This window comes from Perna viridis, chromosome 1 (genome assembly GCF_037379345.1).
Source record: "Perna viridis isolate PV_CMFRI_1.1 ecotype Kerala chromosome 1, ASM3737934v1, whole genome shotgun sequence".
Taxonomy (NCBI): Eukaryota; Metazoa; Mollusca; class Bivalvia; order Mytilida; family Mytilidae; genus Perna; species Perna viridis.
In genome coordinates this window covers 70,598,200-70,626,090 of record NC_142445.1, presented here as the reverse complement: position 1 = coordinate 70,626,090, position 27,891 = coordinate 70,598,200, and the positions used below count along the sequence as shown (strand labels likewise).

The 27,891-nt window shown below is 31.5% G+C and overlaps 1 protein-coding gene across 1 annotated transcript; it reads left to right on the top strand.

Moving 5' to 3' along the window:
• The first annotated feature begins 1,084 nt into the window (after positions 1-1,084).
• On the top strand, positions 1,085-27,891 carry LOC148630215 (NIPA-like protein 2). The gene is made up of 12 exons (XM_088563367.1): positions 1,085-1,293; positions 9,395-9,463; positions 10,049-10,220; positions 11,713-11,772; positions 14,867-14,919; positions 15,652-15,720; positions 16,842-16,938; positions 17,647-17,782; positions 18,504-18,592; positions 19,795-19,858; positions 20,430-20,560; positions 23,123-27,891. Exons 1-12 carry the CDS (start codon positions 1,222-1,224, stop codon positions 23,302-23,304), a joined length of 1,194 nt encoding a protein of 397 aa, XP_088419493.1. The 5' UTR covers positions 1,085-1,221; the 3' UTR covers positions 23,305-27,891.

Sequence of the window (27,891 nt, the reverse complement as noted above, 5' to 3'; positions counted from 1 at the left end):
TTATATTTTTTAATAAAATACTGTCTACACTAAGAATTGATTACAAGATCATATGTTTTTAATGCTAGGCTAGGATGAAAACATCTCTGTAAGTTATATCTTTTGTCATTTTTATGTATAAATTGTCTTAACCTATTAACGATGAATTAGTTGGTGTTGAAATTTTCCCGTAGGGTTTTGTATTATTATACGTTTTATTTATTTATGTAGTATTTTCTGTATGTTTTTTTTATATTGTACAGCGCTTAGAGTATTTTTTATTAGATAAGGGCTTTGTAAATATTGTATAATAAATGTAAATATGATTCCAAGATATATACATAGATAAGATTTTGCACATTCCACCTTTTTTCTCCAAAATTACGAGTATTAGAATTTTCCTTGATTTGATAAAAAAATAAAAATTTTGCATCATTATATCAATACACAATTCTTAACAGAAATCATGCAATATATTCAATTCCTTACATTATCAGCATATAATTTTACGAGTCATAACAAGAACTTGTTTATTTATTAAGAAGGGTGAAGAATCTGCATCACGGTTATATATCTGTCAAAACATATTCTATCTTCAATAAATGCGAGTTAAAAAAACGTTAGGTGGGTTACAAGTTATCTCGAAGCATGTGAATAACTGCTGAAAATGGATAAGATCAACAGGTAAAATTCATATATCATGCTTATAAACGTTGTACAAAGCTTGATTAAAATTTGTTAAATACAGTGTACTTTTAGAATTTCAGAAAAAATTATCCTTGACAACATAAAGTGTTAAAAAGACCATGATCAAATGGCCAATATTTCCAGTAGGGCAGGAATCCATTATTGAGTTTGAATCAAGTCTGCTAGTCAAATCACAGCTGAATAATTTTACTAATGAAAATGCCTCTATAACTATCTTTTACTTGGATCGACCGATGGTCGACCACTGGTTCGGAGGATATTATACCATACCCATCCTTTACACGTAAGCATCTCATTTTTAATGCCATCTATGTAGTTCTTGCATTTGTCTACAGTTTAGATTTGATGTGGATTGAAATATTTCTTTAGCTGATATCACATTTTTTTCTACTATATCTAGAATTAATTCGTCCCACCTGTGATTTTTATAATTTCAATTTCATTCGGAAGCTGGAAAACTTCAAAGATACTCCGAACGGAATAAAAATGTTGATGAAGATGAACCTGTTTTACACAAGTTGATTTAACTTTAAAATGGATGTGGCGAATGTCACATCTAATCAGACTACTGCAATCCCGCCCCAACTTGATCATGTGAAATACCAGGTATGTCATTCATTAAAGATGCTAATTATTATTATTAAATCCTTAAATTTCACATGCAGATATATTATTGATGTTGTACATTGATATTGTACATGTAAAATGTAATGTCCTGTAACAACTCTTCTCATCGTAAATGGTTACCTTCAATACATCCAACTGAGCTTGAGATAAAGGAGACTTCAGAAACAGCTTGTTCGGCATTTTTTTCAACGTTCATTTCTAATTTGACAACATAGTCATTGGTCATCTCAGTAGTAGTACTATTATTATTAAGCTTTATGATACAAGATGGGATTCTATTTCCAGTGTTTCCGTTAACGCAAATCTTTGCGTAATTTACGCATAAAGATATGATCAGACTCCCAAAAAATTGCCTAGAGGGTCACACTGACCCCCCTCCCAACGCTATCACTGAACAAGTTCTGAATTCCGACAATTTAAAGTGATAGTAAATTTGTTTGAGTATCGAATTTCTAAATATAGAGTAACTCTTTTACTTTTACGTTACACTTAACGGTAAGTAATAGGGCTGCGCAGTTATGATGCACAGATAGTTTTAAGAACATGGCAACTTTACTGAACTTTGGGTTTACGAAGCCCCCAAAAACAAATCAAAATAATGAGGGTCCAGGGTCCAACGAAAACAACAATGAGTCTATGTTTGAGTTATGTTTCAGGCAAAATAAATAAACACATATTATTGTAATTTATTTTTATTCATTCAATCATTTGAAAATGGTATATGCTTTTATGATACAATACAGAACAAATATAATTACAAACTGAAATCGGGATATCATGTGTTACACTACATTTTAATTTATTGACTTGGTTCAGGTTCTCAAGGTTTGAAAATGTGACCCTTCAAAATCTCATCTGACCCGCAAAATACACACCAAAGGGTCATGATGACCTTCAAGTCAGAAAAAGTCCAAAAACACTGATTTCTAGTTTTAAAATTAATATGAGACACTCAGAAAGGTTTTACCTGTAAGAGGAGAAGGTATAAGCTAGAGATGGTCATCAATAGATATGTCTCTTCTTTTTGTAAGTTCATCTTCATGTCTAACTTTTCCCTAACTTTTTAAATCAAATTCTAAAACATTTTAAAAACCATTGATTCTTGCCTGTGATTGGGTAAATTGTACAAACTTTCAATCTGGAAATACATTGTATCTCATAATAATGGAAAATCTGCAAATTGGGTATGATCATATGGAGAAAATATTGGTACATGCAGGGTTACTGGTTACTTAATTTAGACCTTACCTTCATTCGGAACAATTTAGCCATTTTGGCTACACTAATTCAAGAGATTCGAAGAATTGCGCAGGATATAACTTATTATTAGGCTGAAATCAGGTTCTCAGTGTTTTCAAGGTCAAAGGTTAAATTTGTTTTGATAACCGGTATGAGGACTTTGTTCTCTATAAATTTTCCTTACCTAACAGCCAAATACTATGTTTTATAAAATACCAGGCACTTAGACACTACCACAGGATGAAAGCATGCATGGAGTAGGTGGAAAAAGGGTAAAAAATAATAAGACCCTTTGTGATTCATTCTCTTGCAGTTTTGGTTCTAAAAGCTTGTGCGAGATAAGGTGTTTTTAAAATCAGCCATCTGATGCTTAGGAGAGAACCTAATACAGTAGGGGACTGAAACGTTCCTGATACCGTTCTTCATTTAAATTACACCTGTTTACCATTACATATATTACATCTGTCTATGTATAAATGCTTAACTACATTAAAACAATATGTCCACAAAATTTCAGCTTTTGATTTTAAGATTTACAAAATTTGACGGGGGTAACTTGGTGCGCCTTAATGTAACTGTATAGTACACCCTTAACCTACCATTTCATTTGAAATGCCTGCACCAAGTCAGGACCATTACGTTATTATTACGATTTCGGATTAGTGTTCGTTTATTTTGTTGTTAACCTTATTCAAAGTAAAAAAAAAAATTAGGATACACAACTCTGATAAAAAATACTGTATGAAATTTTGAATTATGGATTTACTGCACTGTCTCAGTCAGGGGGAACATCTCCTGTAGACAGAAACAACTTTGTACATTTGTTCATTTGTTAGGTTTGGTTAGGAATTATGTGCCATCTAAAAATTTAGAATTTTAGTAGTATACTCCTTTTCCACTGTACAGAGCCGTATAATTTTTAAGTCTGTGCACCTAAGGATTCAGAACGTCATTGCCAGAAAGAATATTTGAATAATTAGGTATTGGTTGAAATATTTCCTCTATAAGAAGATATGATAAAATTAATTAAAAACAACAATTAACAACAGAACAAAAGTATTTGTGCTCCTTCCTCCTGTTTATTTAGACAGACTTTATCACATGTTATCCAAGTGAGTAAAAGATAAAATAGACGTAAATTGGGATTTCTATCAACATGAATTTTTGTAGGTTTAACATATTTAAAACATATATTTCAATATTTTAATAACAACAGACAATAAACAAAGAAATCAACAAAAGTGAACAAAAAAAATTAAGGACTTGAAAAACATGATGTCTAACAATAAATGACTATAAAATCCATTTCATCAAATGTTTCCTCCCACTTGAACTTCGTAAAAAAAATATTTTATTGTTATCACACCATCACACCCTGTCAGAAATTAAGTACAAAACTTTTACAGCGAATGCAGTTGAATCAGTTTATAAAATACAGTGTAGATACAAATGCAAGTTAATGTTGAACTTACAGAAAGTAATACTTAAAATATCATGCTGTACAACAAAGGTTCATGTACCATATCACATTTGCTAGAACAAAAGCATACAATGATGCTCATTTTCAATATTTGTTGTGCCCAAACCAGGGAAATGTGTCTGTACAAATTGTCCTTGTCAGATTTTTTATAGAAATAATTTCAGAGATTATTTTGGATACAGTGATACAATGATATTTTAAGCATATAATTAATTTACATGTTCCCCAATGACAAGCAATTACTGAGTGTTAAAGATGCTGCATCAGTAAAGTAAGTGTATGCAATGAAAGACTAAATGTTTTACTAACTTCAGACATAATAGAAATCCACTTCCCAGATGTCTGATGTCAGAGTAAAAAAAATTAACTACAATGATACATTGAGACCCCAGTATACCCCATGGAACCACCCTACACATTTACTATTTCCACTTGAAATCATTCATACCTGACCTAACATCTACTGTTATTATACCCCACCAACAAATTTACGGAAGGTATAAATTTTTTTACCTGTCCATCTGTCAGTCCATCTTCAGTTTTCCAGACTTTTTTTTTCTAAATGCTTGCAGAAAATGACATTGATTTTTGGTATATAAGTTCACCATGATAAGTTACAGGTCTAGTGTACATTTCATTCTGTTCCAACAATTTTTACCAAAAATTACGGGCCTTGAACTTAGCAAAATTCACAGAAATAAAAGTTTTCCAGACTTTTTTTCTAAACGCTGGTAGATATTGACATGCTTTTTAGTATATAAATTCACCATAATAAGTTATAGGTCAAGTGTAACTTTTGTTCTGCTACAATTATATTTACTTTATATTTACTTATAATTAAAACTCAAAGAAATCACAGTCTGGAGTTTGAAATTTACTTGAGTATCCAACATGGGGACATGTGGGGTATGTGAGCACGCTCACTAAGGTTCTTTAATGAAATCATTTTTCTGTGTGCTGATACCATTTTTATCATCAAAATTTTCATTTCCATTAAAATTTTTATTGTATTTACAGGGAAACCTCTCATTGCTAATGTTTCCACACATTTTGTGATGTTGATGAGATTTTGCATTGCATTGATCAATGTTATATTTACCATTTACCTCAAATTGACTGGACACTGGGTTTATGGTTCTATTTTATGAATTCTGTTTTTATTTTAGCTCACCTGGCCGGAATGGCCATGTGAGCTATTGCCATCATTGTGTCTGTCTTTGTTGTCATCTGTTAACTTTTTCAAACTTCTTCTCCTCTAAAACTATGGGACAGATTGAAACCAAACTATGCATGAACGTTCCTTGGGGTATTTCTAAGAATAAGTGTTATGAAATTATTCTGTCCAATCTTGTCTCATCCTCCCAAGTCAGGGTTTTGAGTCCACCCTCGCTCCCTCAAACCCCTGACATCACTCATTCATATTTAGCGGGTATCGTCCAGCCAATTCTGATTGGTTGCTTCTCTGGATGAGAAGCACCAATGAAAATCAATTTAACATAAAATGTCTGTGGAAAGGTAAACAATAATACGAGGTAATGGACGATCCGATATAGTAACTGAAAGTTGTATGATGTCACAAATGATGCAATATGAGCAAAAATGATATCTGTTTAGAGTCTTTACTGAAAAAAAATGACGATATGTGTAGCCACTTTGTAAGTTATATTGAAGAGTTTTTATTACGAGTGATTTGATTGGATTTTGGATCCAGGTTAAATTTAAGTAACTCACTAGATGGCGCTGGACAATACCCGCTAAATATGAATAAGTGATGTCAGGGGTTTGAGGGAGCGAGGATGGACTCAAAGCCCTGACTTGGGAGGACGATCTTGTCAAAATCACACATTTTCTTAATGATCAGTTGAAAATAAAAATGGCAAAGTCTTTAACCTAATAATCTGACAGCATCAGATACATCAAGTATATAAAGCTTGTTTCTGTTTCTTTTAAATGGAGGAATTACGAATTGAAATCGATATTCCTTAACTTGCATCTGTTTTTAGCTCACTGGCCCAAAGGCCCATGTGAGTTATTGCCATCACTTGATGTCTGTTGTCGTCATCGTTGTCAACATTTACAATTTTTCAAAAATCTTCTGCTGCGACACCACTGGACCAAACTTAGAATTAATGTTCCTAAGGGTATTTTGCCTAGAACTGATGTAGGTATTTTTGATCAGTTGTCAAATATGGCCGCTGTTTTTAAAAATAGATCATAGTGGTCGAACAGAAGTTTTTCCCATATATTCCCAAAACCATTAGTTAAAACCAAATTCTGACATACTAAATTTTTTTAGCATGATGAGATCTATCTGCAGTTAATTTTTTATGTGAATCTGTTAAGCCATGTTGGAGTTGTCACCCTTTTCTGATGTTTTTTTGCTATTTTAAAGGTTACATGAATTTTTTTCAAAAATCTTCTCCTCTGACACTACCATACCAATTAGAACCTAACTTGGTATGAATGTTCCTTAGGGTGTTCTTCATAGAACTGCTGAGGGGGATTTTCGATTCATTGAAAAACATGGCTGCTGTTTAGTAAAATAAATCATAGGGGTCTTACAGCTTTTTTCACATATATCTCCAAAAATGTTAGGTGTAGCCAAATTCTGACCGGTTAAATGTTCAGCATGTAGTGAAATTATCATGTGAGGTCTCACTAACCACTTCAAATGTTTCCATTACTTTTCATGTTAAAAAAGTAATCTTTTAAGTCTCACTGTGAATTCCCAGGACAAATGACATCTTCAGGTTGCATACTACTGCAAAGCTTTGTAAAATAAGGCTTTCAAAATCATTATGCTTATGGTACAATGATTCTAGAAATTCTTCACAAAATTTACTTGAATAATAATACTGATAATCCACATTTTTTAACTGACAGCATGGAGGCAAATTACTCACACATGTAAACAATGTTCATACACTTCTGTAGTAAATTACAAATATGATTTTAAAGTACACTTTCTCAGCTTAATTTTGACTACTTTTGATTAGAATACACACAAATAATGCACTTAGTATGCATAGATCTAGGTTCAGTGTGTTTTTGGTACTACATAAGGGGGTGGCCATTTGACCAGAAGTGGTTAGTGAGACCTTAATCTGTTTAGCCATGTTAGAGTTATTGCCCTTCTTCAACATCTTTTTGCTATTGTAAATGTTATTACTTTAAAAAAAAATTCTCCTCAGAAACTACGGGACAGAATTTAATGAAAATTGATATGATTGTTACTTAGGTATGAATATTAGGAATTTTTATCTCAGAAAAAACATGGCTGCTTTAACAAAAATAGAATGTTGTTTATTGAGGCAGGTGAATGATTCAGGGTTTTAAGTGCCTCTTATTGTTTACATAGGCCTAAAAAAATTACCTTGTTTTCACTAACTCAATCAATACTAATTTTTTGTGGCTATCCACCGACCCTAGTAGAAACACAGATGTTTTTTCCTTTGCCTATTATTATTATTGTACTGTTTTTGAATATCATAATGGATAGGTCTTAGATGCCAGAAAATAAATCATGGTGAATAACCAATTTTTTCCATTAAAGTATTTACAACATAGTCAAGAAGTGCCATGAAACCATAAATTTATATATGTTTGGAATCAAGATGACCTTTAGTTTAAAAACAAGTTAGTATCTTAAAATTTTATAGTTTAAAGTTAGTATCTTAAAATTTTATAGTTTATATTTTACACCATTTTCATGGCTACATGTTGATTGTCTAGATAAACAACAGAATCACATTCATTATCATGCTAATTATCTACATGATTTGTAGTCTTTACTTTATACAAATAAAAGGGTAAAACTTTCAAACTAGTCAAACCATTAACAATGTTATTCTTTCCTGTTCAATGTAACAATCAGACTGAAGAACTGAGTTTTTTAGGAAATATAAATACTAAAGTAAGTTAAATATTGTCTTATATTTAATGGTAGTTTAACAAAATTGTGCTTGAAGAAAGAACCTTAAAACTCTCTGAAAAGAACTTTGGCATGTCAGAAACACATGTATCTGGATTTTGATTTACAAGTGCATATACATGTACATTTACTTGTTCTGTTTTTAACAAGAAATTAAGAAAAAAAAAATAGTAATACCCACCACCTTTTATGTGTCATGTGCATCTGCAAGTAAAAGGTCTATAACTAGTTTATCATATGCTATGGGTTATTTTAGCATTGGTAACATCTACCCTGTAGTAATATCTAGTAGACAAAATAAATGTGTGGGATCAGGAACTATATGTTACATTCTAATATGATAATTCTGTTTGTACATTGTCCACCAATTTGTTATTAAGGGAGGTAATTCAATCACAGTTGAATTTAGGGAATCCTTTAGTGATCTTTACTCTTCTCTATCCTCCTGATTTTCTGTAAAAAAAAAAAAAAACCTGTTTTCCAGGTGTTTTTTTCTAGCATTTTTTAGCTCACCTCGCCAAAGGCCATCACTTGGCGTCCCTCGTCCGTCATCGTCTGTTAACAATTTTTCAAAAATATTCTCTTCTGAAACTACAGAGAGGAATTATATGAAACTTTGCACAGATGTTCCTTAGGGTATCTTGCACAAGAGATGTGTTTAGATTTTTAATCCGTCTAAAAACATGGCTACCGTTACTAAAAATAGAACATAGCGGTCAGACTGTAGTTTTTCGCATATATCTCCAAATCATTAGGTTAAGCCAAATCCTGACAAGGTAAAAGTGTTCAGCATGATGAGATCTATCTGTGGTCAAATTTTCATTTGAATCTGTCTAGCCATTTAGGAGTTGTTGCCTTTTTTCTACATTTTTTGGCTATTTTTAATGTTATTTCTGTAAAAAAATCTTCTCCTCTGACCCTACTTGACCAGTTGGAATCAAACTTAGTATGAATGTTTCTTGGGGTATCTTGCACAAAAGTTATGTTTAGATTTTTGATCCATCAAAGAACATGGCTGCTGTTACTAAAAATAGAACATAGGGGTCCGACTGTAGTTTTTCGCATATATCTCCAAAACAATTAGGTTTAACCAGATTCTGACATAGGGTAAAAGTGTTCAGCATGATGAGATCTGTGATCAAATTTTCATTTTTATCTGTTAAGCCATGTATTGATCCTTATGTTAAGTCCTACCAAAGTCTTCTTGGGTCAAAATTATTAGTAAACTTTTTGTTGAATTTATTGCCATTGAAAGACAAAATTTAACAAGGTGAGCGATTCATGCTCCAAGAAGCCTCTTGTTTTGTATTTAAGTATATTTTGATGGGTTTACAGGTGTAGTGGACAATTTGTGACATTATTACCTTGACAACTTTCATAGAAAAGACACTCCTGTTATATAATTTAAGTTTTTCACTATTGTTTTGTAGGATCTATTGATAGGATGTATTTTAGCAATTAGTGGAAATCTTCTCATTAGTGTCTCTCTCAATGTTCAGGTAAGATTTATTTATTTGTATATATTTTTGAAAAAAATTTTATTTCTGAAAAATCTTAGAGATAGTTATATATGTAGTGGTAAGATGCAACTCACATTCTGAAAATTAATTGTTTAACGGTTTGGGAAGATTGGTGTTCTGGTAAAAGTGAGTAAATTCTTCATAACTTATCAGAATTTGTGAGGATAACCTATTAAATATTGTTAAGGCCAAGAAAAAAATATGTCTGTTTAAGATTACCCTACCCACCATATTTTTACAGCCTATCCTAGCACAGTTTTGGGTATTTTTATTTATGACATGCCACTAAACCTATCATTTTTTAATAGTGCACTATTAAAGTAGAGAAATCCTCCCATAAGTAGCTATATAAAATGGTTTAAAAAACTAAAATGAATTTATCAACCTACCTCTCCCTTTTTTCATCCATAGTAACCTTAAACAAACATATTTTCTTTTCTTGGCCTAAGTATATTCAGATTTTGAGAAGCTTTAATAATAATTTAATAAATGATCATTAACTTTGCCAATCTGAATGTATTAAGAAATTATTGTTAATGACATGAAGTAATTTTGCTTTTGCAGAGATATACACATGTTAAGAATGAATCTATTGCTGTGCCTGTTCATTACACTAGAGATCCACTTTGGTGGTTGGGTCTCTTCTTAATGGCCTGTGGAGAGATAGGAAACTTCTCTGCCTATGGTTTTGCTCCTGCTTCACTCGTGGCACCACTTGGGACCACTACAGTTGTTGGTAAGGAATTTATCTGTTCTACCTGTAAGAAAAACAAATATGGAAGACATTACTGTGAAAGTACTGTAGTTTGTGGACACCAATTTTTCATGGATTAGGGAGGAAACATAAGTATATGGATTCTTGAATTTGTGGTTTTTGAGGTTTTCAGTATACACATCTAAGGGTTCTCCTTTTCGTTGGGAACCGACTTTCGTGGTTTGGCCTACCCACGAAAACCATGAAAATTGGTACCCCACAGTACTTTCACAATCTTTACATAAATCATTGTGAATGGTTTCTATGCTGAGAGTAATGATAGTGACTATGTTAAAAAAATATGATTTTGACTAAAATGATATGAAACCATATTGGGATCCACAAAATACACATGGATGATTTAGGGTTCTTTTATTGATAAGGCAGATTGGAATCTGTTACAAATAAATTAATTGACCCTGTAATACATTAAAATACTTTAAGTACACAGAAAAGAAAGATAACTCTATTTTTTAAATAAAGAACATATTCTGTCAACCTGTACAATATTGTTAGAATAAAATATAGATTATGTTTTCATGTATTTGTCTGTCTCCAAGACTCAATATATCTTGCATCTACATGTATGAATTATAATTATTCATGATTGACATAAATCTCATACCAATATAATTTTGTAACTTCTGACATAATAGTATTCTGTACAGATCTCTTATACTCTATTAATTCCAGAAACTCAGCAATACAACTAAATTTCCAAAGTAGATTTATGTTGATATATTAAGCAGAAATTATAGACTAAGTTATAAAAATCTCAAGGAAATCAATATGTCTGCCATCCAGCTCAGCAAACTCAAAGAGAATAAAACTCACATTCCAAAGGAAACCCCAAAGAGAATTTTAAAGTACATGTGACCTGAATAGACCAATAAATAAAAGAGTAATTAAGGGTTCTATAAATAGCTCATCAGCTGATAGGTAAATCCATCAGTCAAAGTAAATGATTATTAATTACACTGATGCAAGTAACAACATGTATACATTTTAATATAAATGTGAGTAAGTTTTAATAAACATATAAACCATTCATTTATTAATCTCAAATCATATATCATATAATAAATAGAATACAATACAAAAATATATAGAAAGAGTAACATTAAATGAATATTATAATCACAGTCAATTCCTGGTTAAATTCCACTCTGCCACAGATATATTTATCAAAATATTGAAAAAAGGAAAAATGAAAAAGGTTCCTATAAGGAAAGGCTCAAGATTACTAGTGAACATTATGATGTAATGTTTTTCAGGGAAAATAAATGTAATTACTTATTTGCTTGTTTGTGCACATTCCACACTTTTATTTGTATTTTTATGAACACTGGTATAACTAGGTAAGGTCATTTATGCTGTTCAAGGCATAACATTTAAAATTAATCATTTTTATTTCTACTGAAATACTCGGTCTCTATACCATCAACAGAACACAGGTATATATATTTTTTTTCAGCCAACATTTTTCTAGCTGCTATATTTTTAAAAGAGAAAATCAAAGCTGAACATTTATTTGGTAAGTATATTTTAAATGTTGGTTTGTATGTAATTGTCCTCACATCTAAGAAGGAAGACATATTGTTTTAGTTTGGAGTGTCATTCTTCATTTTTTAATACAGACAGAGAAGGGAACATATTATAGTATACAAATGTCCGTATATCTGTCGTAAATGTATCATGCAGTAACTAGTAATGCTCTGTAATGCTCAATATGCTTTGAACTTTACACAATTGTTTTTTTTTTATGGTGGTGTTATATTCTATATTCTTTTTGGAGAAAATTTTAATTTTTAGTTTCAGTTATTGGAGATGAGCAAGTAAAGATTTGACACACATAACTTGTAAATGTCTGGTTTAATTTATTTCAAATGTTATACAGTTGTATGAAGGTCTTTATACTTAATGTGAAAATTTGATTTTCATTGATGTTTAAGCTTTAAGACTGTAAAATGTATGTTTTCATGTGTTACACCATATCTTCTCATATATAGGACATTCAATGAGATTTTCTTCAAAATTTGCTTTTTTTAGTTTTTGTTATGGAATTTTCAACGTTATTATGTTTTTTTTTATATAATTTATGTAAATATGATTTTTTGTTGATGAGTTATGGGAGTTCAGTTGCCTTCAGGTAGGGATGGGCATACTCATGGCTCAGCTATTAATTTTTTTACCTTGGCCTTAAATTTTGGCATGTGGATGTCTCACCATAAGGGGTTGTGTAGTGAATCACAATGACCCTCATGTGACCTTGTTCTTTACCCACAAAGTCAGTTTTATTAACTCTTTGCTTGCCCACCTTTCTAGACAGGACATTATATGGTAAATGGGTTGTATCCTTATTGAATGACTTATGATGTACCATTGTTCTCAACTCCACATGGGAAGAATTGGGATTGATATTACTTATAATGTGGTCTGAAGCTAGTATGCCAGTTAACTACTAGTAGTCCTTTGTTCATTCATTTGTATAAAATAAAATCAATTTCTATTTTTATGTTTTAACAAGGGACTCAGACCTTTTTGAACTGATTTTTAGGTGTGTTTTATTGTGTAATATTTTTTCCACAGTGGTCAGATTTTAAAGGGGGAGGGTTGAGATCATGCCAAAGTACTTTAACCAGCCACAATTTTTGTCCCAGTCCCAAGTCAGGAATTTCAGGCCTCTGTGTCTTGTTTCATTTTCACCTTCAGTTATTTTTTATGTTGCTTGAGTATATAGACACACTCTTTCACTGTATTTGTGTATAATGATATTTTGGGACCCGCTTCAGCCTCCCCTATGGTGTGAGGGTTTCCTCATCGTTCATTGAAGACTAATGGGTAGCTTTGGGCTGACATTTTCATCCCGGTAGGGTTGTTGTCTTTTTGACATATACACCATACCTATTCTTGTTATATTTGGTCAGTAATTGGAAATAGTTTCTATTGCTGTTAGTTTCCTTTTGATTTTGGGGTTTTTGATTCTTCACAATCAAATTACCTTAAGTCAGTGGTTTATGCTTGGGACACTTCACAGAAGTATAGTCCAAATGTAATTCATATTATATCATTCATTATCTCTTTTAAAACAAATAAATATGTTTCTGACAATTATTCAGCTCAATTATATTTTATTATTTCTGCAAAATTAAATTAAGATCTAGTCTTCAAATCAACTGAAGGTTTGGGGGACTCCTTTATGGCAATGAAGGATGTTTAGTAATAAAATAGCATTTAGGGAATTTAGTTCTTGCACTGATGTGTCAAGAAACATTAAATGTGCTTAGAATGTTCCATTTAATACATTTATCTATCAAAATCTTCATCCTAACATTAATATTTTATTATTAATAAATAGGAAGTAAAGAGGAGTGGTTTTATCCAAGTAAAATTGGTAGGAAAATTCAAATCAATAAAAAGTGTCTAGTTTTGTAAAATCTTATGTTGATAAGCTGAAATTGATTTTATTTGAGTAATAGTACAGTGTAGGATAAATACTCAGTTAAAATTGAAGGTAAATTCATAGTAACCTTTTGACAGGTTTAATAATTTGAGAAAAAGGTGAAATTGAACAAAATTTGTAAATGTGAGTGAAGTTGGATACTGTTAAACTATTGATTGCAGTTCATAGTTTTAGAAACCAGTAGTAAAGATTGACATTCAGTTTCTACATTTTGGAAAAAACAGTTCTAAATAATGTGGGAAACACTAATGTATGATTACAATTTTATTTTACATCATGTAATCTTTGAAAGTTTGTTCATGCTACAATTTTCACTAGAATCAAAATCTCCTGTGCTAACAGCACTTTGATTATGAATTCTTGATTTTACGTTTTTGATTTATGGAACCTTATACATACAGAAGGGGGTGATTTCCCATTTTTAAGAATAACTCAAAATTCCAGGAATTGGTATGAATCTTTGAAGAATTGTTTATTTCTTTTGATGTAAACTCCCTTCTGATCTTTATCAATTTCAACATTATTGCTGTATGGGACTTAAATCATATTATTGCTGTATGGGACTTAAATCATATTATTGCTTTATGGGACTTAAATCATATAATTGCTATATGGGACTTAATTCATATAAATTATATTATTTTCCCAAATGTTTATCATACAAGATAGATATCCCAGTATGATGCTTGCTTTAGATCCATGTCTTTGTGTGGGGATACAGTCTATTTCAGCAGTACTTTTCTTCACCAATAGTTTATTTTAAGTTTGAAGACAAGTTAAAAGAAGTTGGGGGTAGCATGGCACAGATCCTCTTTATTTCAAGCATCCACCCTAATTATAACCCCCACAAACAAAGTTTGAGGTATACAGGAATATAGTAATCACAACTCCTTATAAACTGCTCAAGGGTTTTGGATAAAATTTTGTAGGAATTATGCTTTAGTATCATATGTAGATGTGTAAGAAAGGAATATAATTACTGTTGGAGGACTCAAAAGGGGGATAATCCGAATTAAGGGTTTCATATTTAATTCCATTTGAAGTGGGAGGTATTCTCTTAGTCAGCCTGCTCACAGTATTTCTAGTCTCATTTTTCTTTTGTCCTAGGCTTTATATCGTTTGTTAAGTCATTTTGTAATATGTGAATGATGCTTTCTTTTGACAGGTTCAGCATTAGCTGTCATTGGTGCGTTCATTGTAGTCACATTTTCATCTGCTGTAAGTTATGTAGAAGAAGTAAAAATAAAAATGAAAATCCACTCATTTAAAGAGTGTCAAATTCATAGATAAGACAAACATCAGATGTTCTACATGTATCTAATTAAATTAAAAACAAGCTTATATTGGTTTTACTTCAATTATAGTAGAAATATAAAACAAGTTTATCAAAACATTGACTCTTTTCCTTGAGAAGGATTTAGATAATTTGAAATTACTTTTGTATAACTAAAAGGTTTTTGTTTTGGACCCTATTCTTTACATTAAATCACAAATCTTGTTTGTTAAAAAATTTGCAGTATAAACAGTACATTTCAATTTTGTGTTTAATGAAAAATGGAGCTCAAGTTACTTTGATGATTGCGAGTCTTATCTGAACAAACATTTTTTTTTTAAAAGTATTTCATCTAGACTCAGTGGTTCTTGTGCAACTAATGAACAAAAAATGCTGATTTAAGTTTTCCTAATTGAAATTGATGATGTACATGCACAAAACATTTCTTGAAAGAGATCAAAAATGAAGTCCTTGCATATATTCTGATTTACCAGTACTACCTTTTATAGACAGAAGAGAACAATTACACAATGTACATGTAATTACTTTTCATTTAAGGACATATACAGTGATTCCCTTTTAACTTCCACACATTTGGGATGAATTAAATCATCTTGTTTTAATTGTTGTCATTACATTGTTCATTAGAAGTAATAAAACTTATTATTTATTTTTAGAAAGAGAAAGTGTTTAGTGGATCAGAAATAACAGAGGCATTGAAAGCTATTGCCTTTGCTGTTTATATTGTAAGTATCCTTTATATAACTGTATTAAAGATGTAACACATTAGTCATAAGTAAGTCATAGGACTGTGACATTAGAGATGTACATTGGTCATAAAATGGTGGCATTATAGATGTAATCCATTGGTCATAGAATGGTGGCATTATAGATGTGATCCATTGGTCATAGAATGGCGGCATTATAGATGTGATCCATTGGTCATAAAATGATGGCATTATAGATGTCATGCATTGATCATAGAACAGTGGCATTATAGATGTAATCCATTGGTCATAGAATGGTGGCATTATAGATGTGATCCATTGGTCTAAGAACAAGAACAGTGGCGTTGTAGATGTAATACATTGGTCATAAAACAGTGGCATTATAGATGTAATCCTTTGGTCATAGAACAGTGGGATTATAGATGTAATCCATTGGTCATAGAAAGATGGCATTTTAGATGTAATCCATTGGTCATAGAACAGTGGCATTATAGATGTAATCCATTGGTCATAGAATGGTGGCATTATAGATGTGATCCATTGGTCTAAGAACAAGAACAGTGGCGTTATAGATGTAATACATTGGTCATAAAACAGTGGCATTATAGATGCAATCCTTTGGTCATAGAACAGTGGGATTATAGATGTAATCCATTGGTCATAGAATGATGGCATTTTAGATGTAATCCATTGGTCATAGAACAGTGGCATTATACATTTAATATGACCAGCCTTTAGTATAATTGGTGGTACTGCTCATGATACGATTGGCGTATAGTATAATTGTTGGTACTGGTCTTTCTACGACCAGTCTTTAGTATTATTGTTGGTACATGTATTGGTCTTTCTACGACCAGTCTATAGTATAATTGTTGGTACTGGTCTTTCTACAACCAGTCTATAATTGTTGGTACTGGTCTTTCTACAACCAGTCTATAATTGTTGGTACTGGTCTTTCTACGACCAGTCTATAATTGTTGGTACTGGTCTTTCTACAACCAGTCTATAATTGTTGGTACTACAACCAGTCTATAATTGTTAGCACTGGTTATGGTATAAACATTTTTACCATTACATTAGCCTAGGCAACACAAGACTATTAATATAAAGAACCTTACAAAATGAAGTTTTATTTTTAGATTATTGAAGCAGTAGTATTAGCAATTGTGTTATACCTGTTGTATGTAAGCAGAATGAAGAAAGTAGTTATATATCTATTAATAGCTGATATTGTAGGTAGGTTCACATGTCATAGACAATTGTTGTATTCATCCAGCTTTAAATGGCAATCATCAGATATAATATGGTCTTTGTTGTTTTTTTTATATCGATAACTTTAAGATTGGTCATAATGTAGATCATCGTTAATTATACCCTCGTCTGATATGGAGGGAGATGCTTAAAAAACAGTATCACAGAAGTCAGGCAGCATTAAAGTACAAACAGTACATACAATAAATACCAGTTAATACACATTACCATTTATAAAAGAACTAGTATGTGAATTAAAAAGATACATACATGTACTAAATATATGTTGAGTGTGATGGTTTCATATGTTCTTACAACAAGCACTGCCTACCATTTTCTACAATTATCATTGGAGAAAAAAATTCTCCAGTCAAGTTCAGGCTGAACAAAGCACGTGATTTAAAGATATTTATTTTACTGTGTCTTATCATGAAGGAGGTACATAGAAAATCTATTGAAAATCAAAATATTTTATTTACATAGCAAGTTATCAAGATTTTATTTACATAGCAAGGTATCAAGATTTTATTTACCATAGGTTACATTATTTAAAACTCAATTAAAAAGACAATGAAGCTTTCCAAATGTGCATAGTGGGAAATTGTGTGACAACTTGTTTTTTTATGCGTGATGTTTTCACTGCAGACTGGAATTCCTTTTATCTTTATTTAAGTTGACTTTTTTTGTTTTTAGCATCAGTAACAGTAATATGTGCTAAGGCTGTGTCTGGGATGTTACAGTTGACATTTGAAGGATACTCTCAGCTAAAATACCCTGGCTTGTACATCATGACAGTCCTGCTTATTGGTAGTGCTGTAATTCAAGTCAAGTAAGTATTGAAGGATACTCTCGTCTAAAATCCCAGATCTGAATATAGTGATAATCCTTATTTGATCTGCCTGGTAAGCAGCTGGGTATCAATGAATCATTCAATAGATAAAACTTGGGTTAATCTAGCTAAACTGCTTACACTGTCTGTTAGCATATTCAGTAGTACAAAGTTTTCATTTCAGGTACTGTATTGGCTTTTGTAATTTTTTTTATTTTTAAAGTATGGAAAGTACATACACACATTTACTGAAAGTTACAATATACAGTACATACTGCAATGAGAGAAAAGAGTAACATTGTTTTCTCACAAGATATTGAAGTATGTGTTTTAATAGACACCAAGAGCAGTTTGTGACAGCAACCATCTTTTACAATGATAGTTTTTGTGTGCAGGGGTGGCAAAGCACTTTTCACGCAAGGCATATTACCAGTATATTTACATTTGTATGTATATATTTCATGGAAAGAAAGGTATGATCAACAAAAATTTTGGATCATCAATATCTCTAATACCAAGAAGTTAGTCTTTATATATGGTTTGGTGGATTTCATGAGCACAGTTTGGTAACAAGTCTTTTACACTTTGCCAGATATTATTACTAAGTCTGCATTCACAAGATAGGTAGGAAATACTTTCTTTAATTTCTTTACAGAATTTGCTGTATTGCTATTATCCAGTTTTTCCACAAGAACCCCCAACATCTTTGTTTTTATTTCAGATATCTGAATATGGCAATGAGAGATTTTAGTTCTACAGTAGTTGTTCCTACTCATTTTGTCTTCTTTACCATCAGTGCAATATTAGCAGGTAAAATATGCTATTGGTTATAAAATTAAAAAAATATTATTTGAAACTTGAACTGAGCATCTACAATTTAAATGTCACTTTATATTGAATTGAGTCAGGAAACATCTTTTCCTCACTATTAGAGATTGCAGTGAATCATCTCCAAACTAGACCCTCAGAAAACCGGTCTTCCTTTCAAACCGTCCGTTTTCAAAAGTCCGGCCAATATACCTTAAAACCTGTATGTTTTGTCTTCAATAGACCCGCCACCCTCTAAAACCGTACATCGGCCAGTTTTTCACAGTTTTAGTTACATATTTCGAATATAAACAACCTCTCATTCCGGCTGCCCGCTTATTGCTCACCTGTAATAAATGTGTCAACAAAACTAAATGATTATGTAATATTATGTAATTAATAATTCATTACTGACCGGTTTGCTTTTCATCAGTGAACAGATGATAATTGAAGGGAACAGTAGTGTAAACAACAAATTTAATCCAGACATTACATTTTGTCCCTGGTTGGCTGTTAATTGGTGTGTACACACATCAGGCAATCGGGGTCATTTAATAGTATGATCTTTACGATCTTTTAAATGTCAATTTGACCTGTACCCAAGCCAAAACAACGTAGGGGTGAAATTATTAGACTTTGTTGTTAGGTAATTACAAAAACAATACAAATAATTAATTACCATCAATAGCCCTTTGATCTTTAATACAAATTCTTTCAAAACCGTGAACATTATTTTGTATGCAGTACCGTTTATAAAATCAAATCACGTACAAATGATGCAACCTTTGAAATGTAATAAAAGGCCAAAAGTTTTGAATGCACATTAAACATGTCTCGACCAACAAACTGACAAGGTGTAGGGTTATAGAACACATTAATGGAAACAGCTCTTGCTATTTTTCACAAAACCAGCCACCCCTATAAACGGCCATTTTTTCTTGTCCCAGTGGTGGCCAGTTTGGAGAAGTTTCACTGTATTATTTTATTGACATTTTATATGTCTGAACTGTGTTTATTTGTAGATGTTTTTACACAGAAACTTTTTATTTACCAATGGATTGTGTAGAAACTAGAAACTTAAAAAATGTTAGGCATCATATGAAGATATCCAATAAGGGAGATAATTAAATTTCAAATGAAGTTTAAATGGTAAATTATTCACCCTGTCTTTTATTTTTACAAAGTTGGTTACTTTTTTTTTGTAGGAATAGTATTTTACAAAGAGTTTTGGGGAATGAATGGACTGGAAATCTGTATGTTCCTGGTGGGGTGAGTATCATTTGTCTTTAAACTTTAATTCACATTTGTTCAAATAACTGAAATCAGGCATAAAGACTTACATAAAATCAAGCTTGACAAAAAATAAAACTCCTATACAACAGCATGCAAGTGACCTCTGTACACTTTGGTGAGTGTTCTGTGCATGCACTTTATCATTATTTATAGTACATGTATGTAGAAAAGATCAGTTATCCTAAAATGACTGGTCTAGTTGCACAGGGATGTGACTTGTTATTGACGTACCGTTCATTGTCACTACGACAAAAATTCACAGCTTGTGTGGTTGCATGATCATTTTAGTTGTAATGTATTTGTAAAGGATAGAGTTCAAAAACATAAACCTTTTTATGAAAAAACTTGTTTCATATGGCTTTCAGGCAAATATCATGAATCAAATATGATTATTGCACTGAAACTCTAGATACTATATTAATGATAGGTTTTAAAAATTAAATTATAAATATGAGACCTATTTATACTTTAGGTATTTACATACATTGTGCCAATAATTCCATTTACACCATGCTTGTAGTAACTAATTTGTTTTGTACTATTTCAGTTGTATATTATCTTTTATTGGAGTATATTTTATAACTGTTGGTAAATCACCAGGCAGCACTGAGGAAACCCAGAATGAACCTTTAAACTCTACTGAATATAGCCAACAAGTATCACCGAGTCTGTTCCCGTGTAAGTATGACAGAACTCTACTGAATGTAACCAACAAGTATCACCAGGTCTTTTACCATGTAAGTATGACTGAACTCTACCGAATGTAGCCAACAAGTATCACCAGGTCTTTTCCCATGTAAGTATGACTGAACTCTACCGAATGTAGCCAACAAGTATCACCAGGTCTTTTCCCACGTGAGTATGACTGAACTCTACTGAATGTAGCCAACAAGTATCACCAGGTCTTTTACCATGTAAGTATGACTGAACACTACTGAATGTAGCCAACAAGTATCACCAAGTCTGCTCCCATGTAAGTATGACAGAACACTACTGAATGTAGCCAACAAGTATCACCAGGTCTGTTCCTGTGTAAGTATGACTGAACTCTACTGAATGTAGCCAACAAGTATCACCAAGTCTGCTCCCATGTAAGTATGACAGAACTCTACTGAAAGTAGCCGACAAGTATCACCAGGTCTGTTCCCGTGTAAGTATGACTGAACTCTACTGAATGTAACCAACAAGTATCACCAGGTCTGCTCCCATGTAAGTATGACTGAACTCTACTGAATGTAGCCAACAAGTATCACCAAGTCTTTTCCCATGTAAGTATGACTGAACTCTACTGAATGTAACCAACAAGTATCACCAGGTCTGTTCCCGTGTAAGTATGACTGAACTCTACTGAATGTAGCCAACAAGTATCACCAAGTCTTTTACCATGTAAGTATGACTGAACTCTACTGAATGTAGCCAACAAGTATCACCAAGTCTTTTACCATGTAAGTATGACTGAACTCTACTGAATGTAGCCAACAAGTATCACCAGGTCTGTTCCCGTGTAAGTATGACTGAACTCTACTGAATGTAACCAACAAGTATCACCAGGTCTTTTACCACGTAAGTATGACTGAACTCTACTGAATGTAGCCAACAAGTATCACCAGGTCTTTTACCATGTAAGTATGACAGAACACTACTGAATGTAGCCAACAAGTATCACCAGGTCTTTTACCATGTAAGTATGACTGAACGCTACTGAATGTAACCAACAAGTATCACCAGGTCTTTTCCCACGTAAGTATGACAGAACTCTACCGAATGTAGCCAACAAGTATCACCAGGTCTTTTCCCACGTAAGTATGACAGAACTCTACTGAATGTAGCCAACAAGTATCACCAAGTCTTTTACCACGTAAGTATGACAGAACTCTACTGAATGTAGCCAACAAGTATCACCGAGTCTGTTCCCGTGTAAGTATGACAGAACACTACTGAATGTAGCCAACAAGTATCACCAAGTCTTTTACCATGCAAGTATGACAGAACACTACTGAATGTAGCCAACAAGTATCACCGAGTCTGTTCCCGTGTAAGTATGACTGAACACTACTGAATGTAACCAACAAGTATCACCAGGTTTGCTCCCATGTAAGTATGACTGAACACTACTGAATGTAGCCAACAAGTATCACCAAGTCTTTTACCATGCAAGTATGACAGAACACTACTGAATGTAGCCAACAAGTATCACCAAGTCTTTTCCCATGTAAGTATGACTGAACTCTACTGAATGTAATCTAATACTTTGTAATGCCTGCAACGGGAGATAATCCAACTTTACAACTCTACTAGTTTCAAGTTCCAGTTAAGCAGGGATTTCATTTTATGAACTGGCTTGAAATATTTCTAGTGCAGCACTAACTAGTATTATTGATCAAAACACCTTTTGTAGTTAATGTTGAATTAAGTTATAATTAAAAATGAAATTTTATTACGCATGTTTTGCTAAATATTTCACAACTTTTTGTTTCAAAGGATTATAAAGAAGAGGAATACACTACAAATGTAACTGAACAATTTTAAGCTGATCTGAAAATAGTTGTGTTGAATTGTAAAAACTATCTACCCTTGTTCTATTTATAAAAAGTCTAAATATGTGTTAAAAAATAAAAGTTTCATCATACCTCCAGATTTGATTAAATTAATTTTTTTTTTTATTCTGATAATATCCTTAAAATTACACAATAGCAAAATACCAATGACAGGACTAAAATTCATGATTTCTTGTACTTCAATTTGTGATGTTTGAAATTATATTATATGACACAACTGTTCTTTTTTAGGTTTGCTATTCTTGTCTGATGTAGACAAGTTCTTCATTCTCCACTGACTTAGGCCATAAGGCTTACATTCCATTCTTTGTAGCCCATTTAGTTCTATTTTTACCTTATGAATGTGCCTACTTTTTATGCTCCATCACATATAGTGGCGAGATATTATGTGATACCCTTCAAAAAGTTGTGTGTCTGTCTGCTCTTTGTCCGTTCCAAATGGTTTCTAGATGGTAACTTGAGAATGATTCATTGATTTTTGTGAAATTCGAACAGTTGTTAAGTAATATAAAATACAGCTTAAGTTCAATTTTCAGCTAAATCCAAAATGTAGTTTTTGATATAGGCCATTTTGAAAATTTTGTCATCCTCCTTTTTTCACCATTACGTTGTTGGGTATCACTTGATGCTCCATTAATGCCATATTTTTACTTATTTATTTATTTATTCATGTTATGTTTAGGTTGGTTACTTGCTACTATGAACATAGGTGAGGTTCAACCAAAAGGGGAAATAAGCCATCTAACAGATACTGACAGAGAACCAATACTCCCCACTGATGTTGTTTACAGTGCTTCAAGTGATACACTCTATAGTGCTGAAGATCTGCAGCAACAGAATTATGGTGCCACACACAGTCCGTAATACAAGTATTATCATATAGTTCTGCAGCAACAGCATTATGGTGCCACACACAGTCCGTAAAATATGTGTTATTACATAGCTTATTTTCTTTGTACAAGAGAGAGATTTTATTTTTCTTCAATTTTGTCTTTTAGAGATATTAAGTGGCAGTCAAATCAGAAAGGAGGTGATTCATGCATGTTAAAAACCCACTCAATTCATTTATATTCCTTGTTCAGAAACAGTTTAACACCACATGACCAGTCTTTGTTTTTCATTTGAGAGTTGCCTTTTTGAGATTTTAGATTGTACATAAAATTAGTACTTTGCAAGAGATCATTCTTAATTTGGTTTTATTTGGTTGATTTTATTGAGAGGTTAAAGTGTAATTTTCTCAAGAGTACAGATCTAAATACAGAAAGGACTATTGTCACATAAAAATATAGCAATGGTACACCAAAAAAGCATCTTTTGTCCAGTGGGTTTTTCTACACCATGAATTACCTTACCATAGGCAGTGTCTGAATTTTAAATGGATTGGTACTTAAAGATTAGAAAAGATAATTAAGTCAGAAAATGAAATACTTTCACTTAAAAAACTTTTCTTAGATTCTGCCATTTTAGCGTGTTTCAAAAATATGGTAATGTTATACTTAGATAATTAGAACTAATTAGAATGAACCCTAGTTCAATACTGAGATCTTATATGATCAATTATCGGAATATTGATCAGTATTATGATTATACTGTTATTATACTTCTGTACTTTTAGTAATTTTAAGTATTTTTGCTTACTTTATCTTATTCTTAATTTGCAAAGATCTGACTTTTCTACATTGAATATCAGGCATCTTAATTAAAGATTCACTGTTGATGTTCATTAGTAATTTTTGTGAATAAAAAAGTTTTTAACAATTTTGGAAATTGTCATTAGTTCACAACAAATGAAAAAGGTTGTTTTACATACCCTGAGTTCTTGAATAATATTTTGATTGGGATCAATCTCTTTCCATATTGAAAAATTCAGCTTACAAAGGGGCAAAATGCATCCTTAATTTTACTTTATCCTTTCGTACCATTTCAAAGTTATGTCATTAGGATATTCTTTAGTGTTGTTATGAAAACATATCAGATCTGGCTTTCTTCTCATTGATGTTTAGCTTTTTACTATTGGCTGTAGAATTCAGCATCAGATGTTTGTAGCCTGTTGTACTAACATATTACTCTCTGTTTTTTAGATTAATATTGATAAATTACTACTTATGAAAAAAATGCAATACTTTTATTGAAATACAGGGCATAATATAATAACATCAAATAGTGTTTGTGATATATGTTATTGATAGTAGTATATTCTTAGTGTGTAGTGTCTCTTAATTTTTTGTTGACATATTTTTTTATAAGTGTGTCTTACCTGTTTTATTATTTAAATCATTATGTATATTAAGTGTGATCAATACTATAAATTCCTTGAAATGGGCATTATTAATTTTTTACCTAATCATTACAGGACAGACTTCTCCTAGTTTTATAGTTTGTAAAAAATTGTTTTGAAATTCACAATTTGGTCAAATCACAAATTTAAATTTGTGACAGTGTGCAAATCTGGTTTAAGCCATCATCTCACTTTGAATACCTGTACCAAGTCAGGGTGGCTCGTATCATTTTTCCAGTTTATCCTAGATTTTGCCAGTTTGTACCATGTTATATCTCCCTTCCAGATTTGTGATTATGTGAGTTTGGTAATTTTGTTCTTATCTTATACCGCCACTGAAACCCATAATAGCAGTATAAATCCCACAAATGTTAAAAATGATAAAGCACTTTATAAAATTAAACTACAGAAATTAATGCCTTCATTTTCTGCTGTGGTTTTACTTATATACTACCAAAAATTATATTTTTAATATTGCATGTTGTGATACGGCACTGTATTTGTTCCAATTGTGAGCAGGGTAGTGGTGTGCAAAGACAATTGGATTTTGTATGATAATATTTGATGGATCTTGATGAAATTTGATTACAAGACTCCATACCACAGAGTAAAGGTTTAGTTTGGTTTAGGCTTTTTGACCTGTTTTGGAAAAACTAGCCAAAAAGACGTAAACAAAAATAATCATTTTGTATCTGTTGCTTATTTCTTGTGTCTAATTGAAAATTTTCTTTTTCTTTCACCACTTTTCACTCTGTTCAGAAATTTATGTAGTGTGAAACATTTAATCCCATTTCAAGTATAGAGCGGCACCAAGCTTGATTGGTGTGTCTATACTTTGACCAACTGTTCAGGTATGGTTAAAGCTGCAAAGCATTCTATTTGAGAGATGGAGTTAATAAAAAAAAGATTTATGATTAAACTTTTTATTATTTTGTCACATTTCAAAAAAATATGACAGAGGTTAAAATGTGAAAGTCCTAATTAATAACCTTACATTACTTGTGTTTCTAAATTACATATGTTTCATTCAAAAGTGTCTTATTAAATTGGTGCTTGTTACTCATCATGTTTATCCCATTGTAAACATTAGTACACGTGGTAGGCACCCTATCAATTGATAACAAATCTTTAGATTTTATTTTTAATTTTCATCACTGTATCATACAATTAAATACAGATTGAGATAAATTTTCAGAATAGTTTTTAGTTTTCCAGTTATGTTTTTTTAACCTTAGCCATACCCCTCTTTTTGGTTTACTGATGATAATTTGGACTAAATAATTTTTTTTTATATTTTTTTGTATTTCTATGGATTTTTAGCCCCACAATGTTGTGTGGTGTTAATAAATGTCCCATCCAATGCTCCATTTTTATTTGTGTGTCTATTCATTTGTATCATTTATTTCATATACATGAGAAACCATTTGCAAATTCTGAATTTTTTTTTGACTTTTCAACCAGCCTCATGCAGCCTGCTGAATTAATTTTTAGTCCGGATAGACACATTGACATGTTCTTTTATAACAATATTGTATGCATGTTAATTTCATCAAAATCAATATAGACTTGATTTTTGCATGCTGCTGGTAGCAGTTTTTAAAAACTTTTTAAAGTCTATTCAACAAATCGTTATTGTTACAAAATATTTACCATTGATTCAAGTATAAAAAAATGTTTGATAAAGTTACATAAAAATGACCAGTACATAGTTTTTCGTACTTTCATTTAGCTTGGCTGTATTGTTGGTATGTTGGTATACTTAAGAGTACATTACAAATTATGATCAGGGTTTTGTATTGATGTGTAGATTTTTGTTCATTGCAGGGACTTATATCTGAGGTTCTCTGTTTATGTTCATTTTTGATTAATCATGCCTACTTGTTCGATTATGAATAACGTATATAAGATATTGCATTTATTTTGCTTTTTTGTCAAATATTAATTTTGAATTTCGGTATCCCAGAAAATTTAATTACTTCATTGGAGCTGTGATTCAGACTATTATATTTTTCAATTGTGAAAATGAAAATGAAAAAAATAAGTACTGGTAGTTCTATTGCCTTTTGAAATGTTGAATCATTTATGCAGATGAAATCACTTTTATATATATTGAATTGATGAGTGGAATGTCAACCAACTGCCTTGTATGCTATCAGATCTATATGTAAACATTCCTTTCCTCAAAAGTGTGACATTATTTATACACTGCCACACACACAATTTAACCAACAGTTATATGTCTGTCAATTTGTCCCCATGTGGTTTCCATATGATGATGCAATTTAAATCAAATGATTTGTTTTAAACTTTGAACAATTATTTAGTGCTATAAGGTCAAGTTCAATTTTCAGTACATTCCTAATTGAGCTGTTTAGAACATTTGTCAGCACCATTTTTTATAACATCAGAACTGATTGAAGTTAGAACATTTGTCAGTACCATTTTTTATAACATCAGAACTGATTGAAGAATTTTATCTTTCACAGTTGTTGAGTACTATAATACAGATTAAGGTTGGTTTTGAACATAATCCCATTTTGATTTCTCCATGTATTTTAAACTTTTTTAGGTTTTCATTAATTTTACAATGGGATGGGCATCATTGAATGTTCCTGTGTACATTTTTTATTATGATTTATTTATAGAAATTGTGATAATTAAATCAAAACCCTGTAACTTTTTAACACCTGTTGTTGGTGTTTCATATCAAAACCTTTAGATAATGTACATGTATAATTGTTGATGCATGTTTGCTTTATAAAACTTTTTTATTGATATGAGTTACTAAGTTGTTATCAAATATTGTAAGCAGTACATGTACATGAAAAAGTGGAATTTCAAACACAAATGTGAATAAAGCCAGAGTTTTTATGGACATTAAGTTTCCATATGTCTTTAGTTAAAGCTTGTTTATCTTTATTTCTTGTTTTACTTTTTACTGAATATTTTTTGCTTGTTACATCTGAGACATTCTATTTATTATTAGTCTTTTTTTTTTCCTTTTGTTTCTGTATTTACATTTCTTTTTATTTTGATACATGTCTGTTTTACTCTTGTTTACTGTTGTTTCTGTATTTATTTACATTTTTTTTTATTTTGATACATGTCTGTTTTACTCTTGTTCACTGTTGTTTCTGTCTGTATTGTATACAAATAAATAGTTTAAGTTCTGT

Coding starts and splice junctions, on each gene's coding strand:
- LOC148630215 (XM_088563367.1), top strand. CDS start 1,222: ATGGATGTGGCGAATGTCACATCTAATCAGACTACTGCAATCCCGCCC. Junction 10,221..11,712: donor TGGGACCACTACAGTTGTTG/GTAAGGAATTTA, acceptor ATTTTTTTTCAG/CCAACATTTTTCTAGCTGCT. Junction 15,721..16,841: donor TTGCCTTTGCTGTTTATATT/GTAAGTATCCTT, acceptor TTTTATTTTTAG/ATTATTGAAGCAGTAGTATT.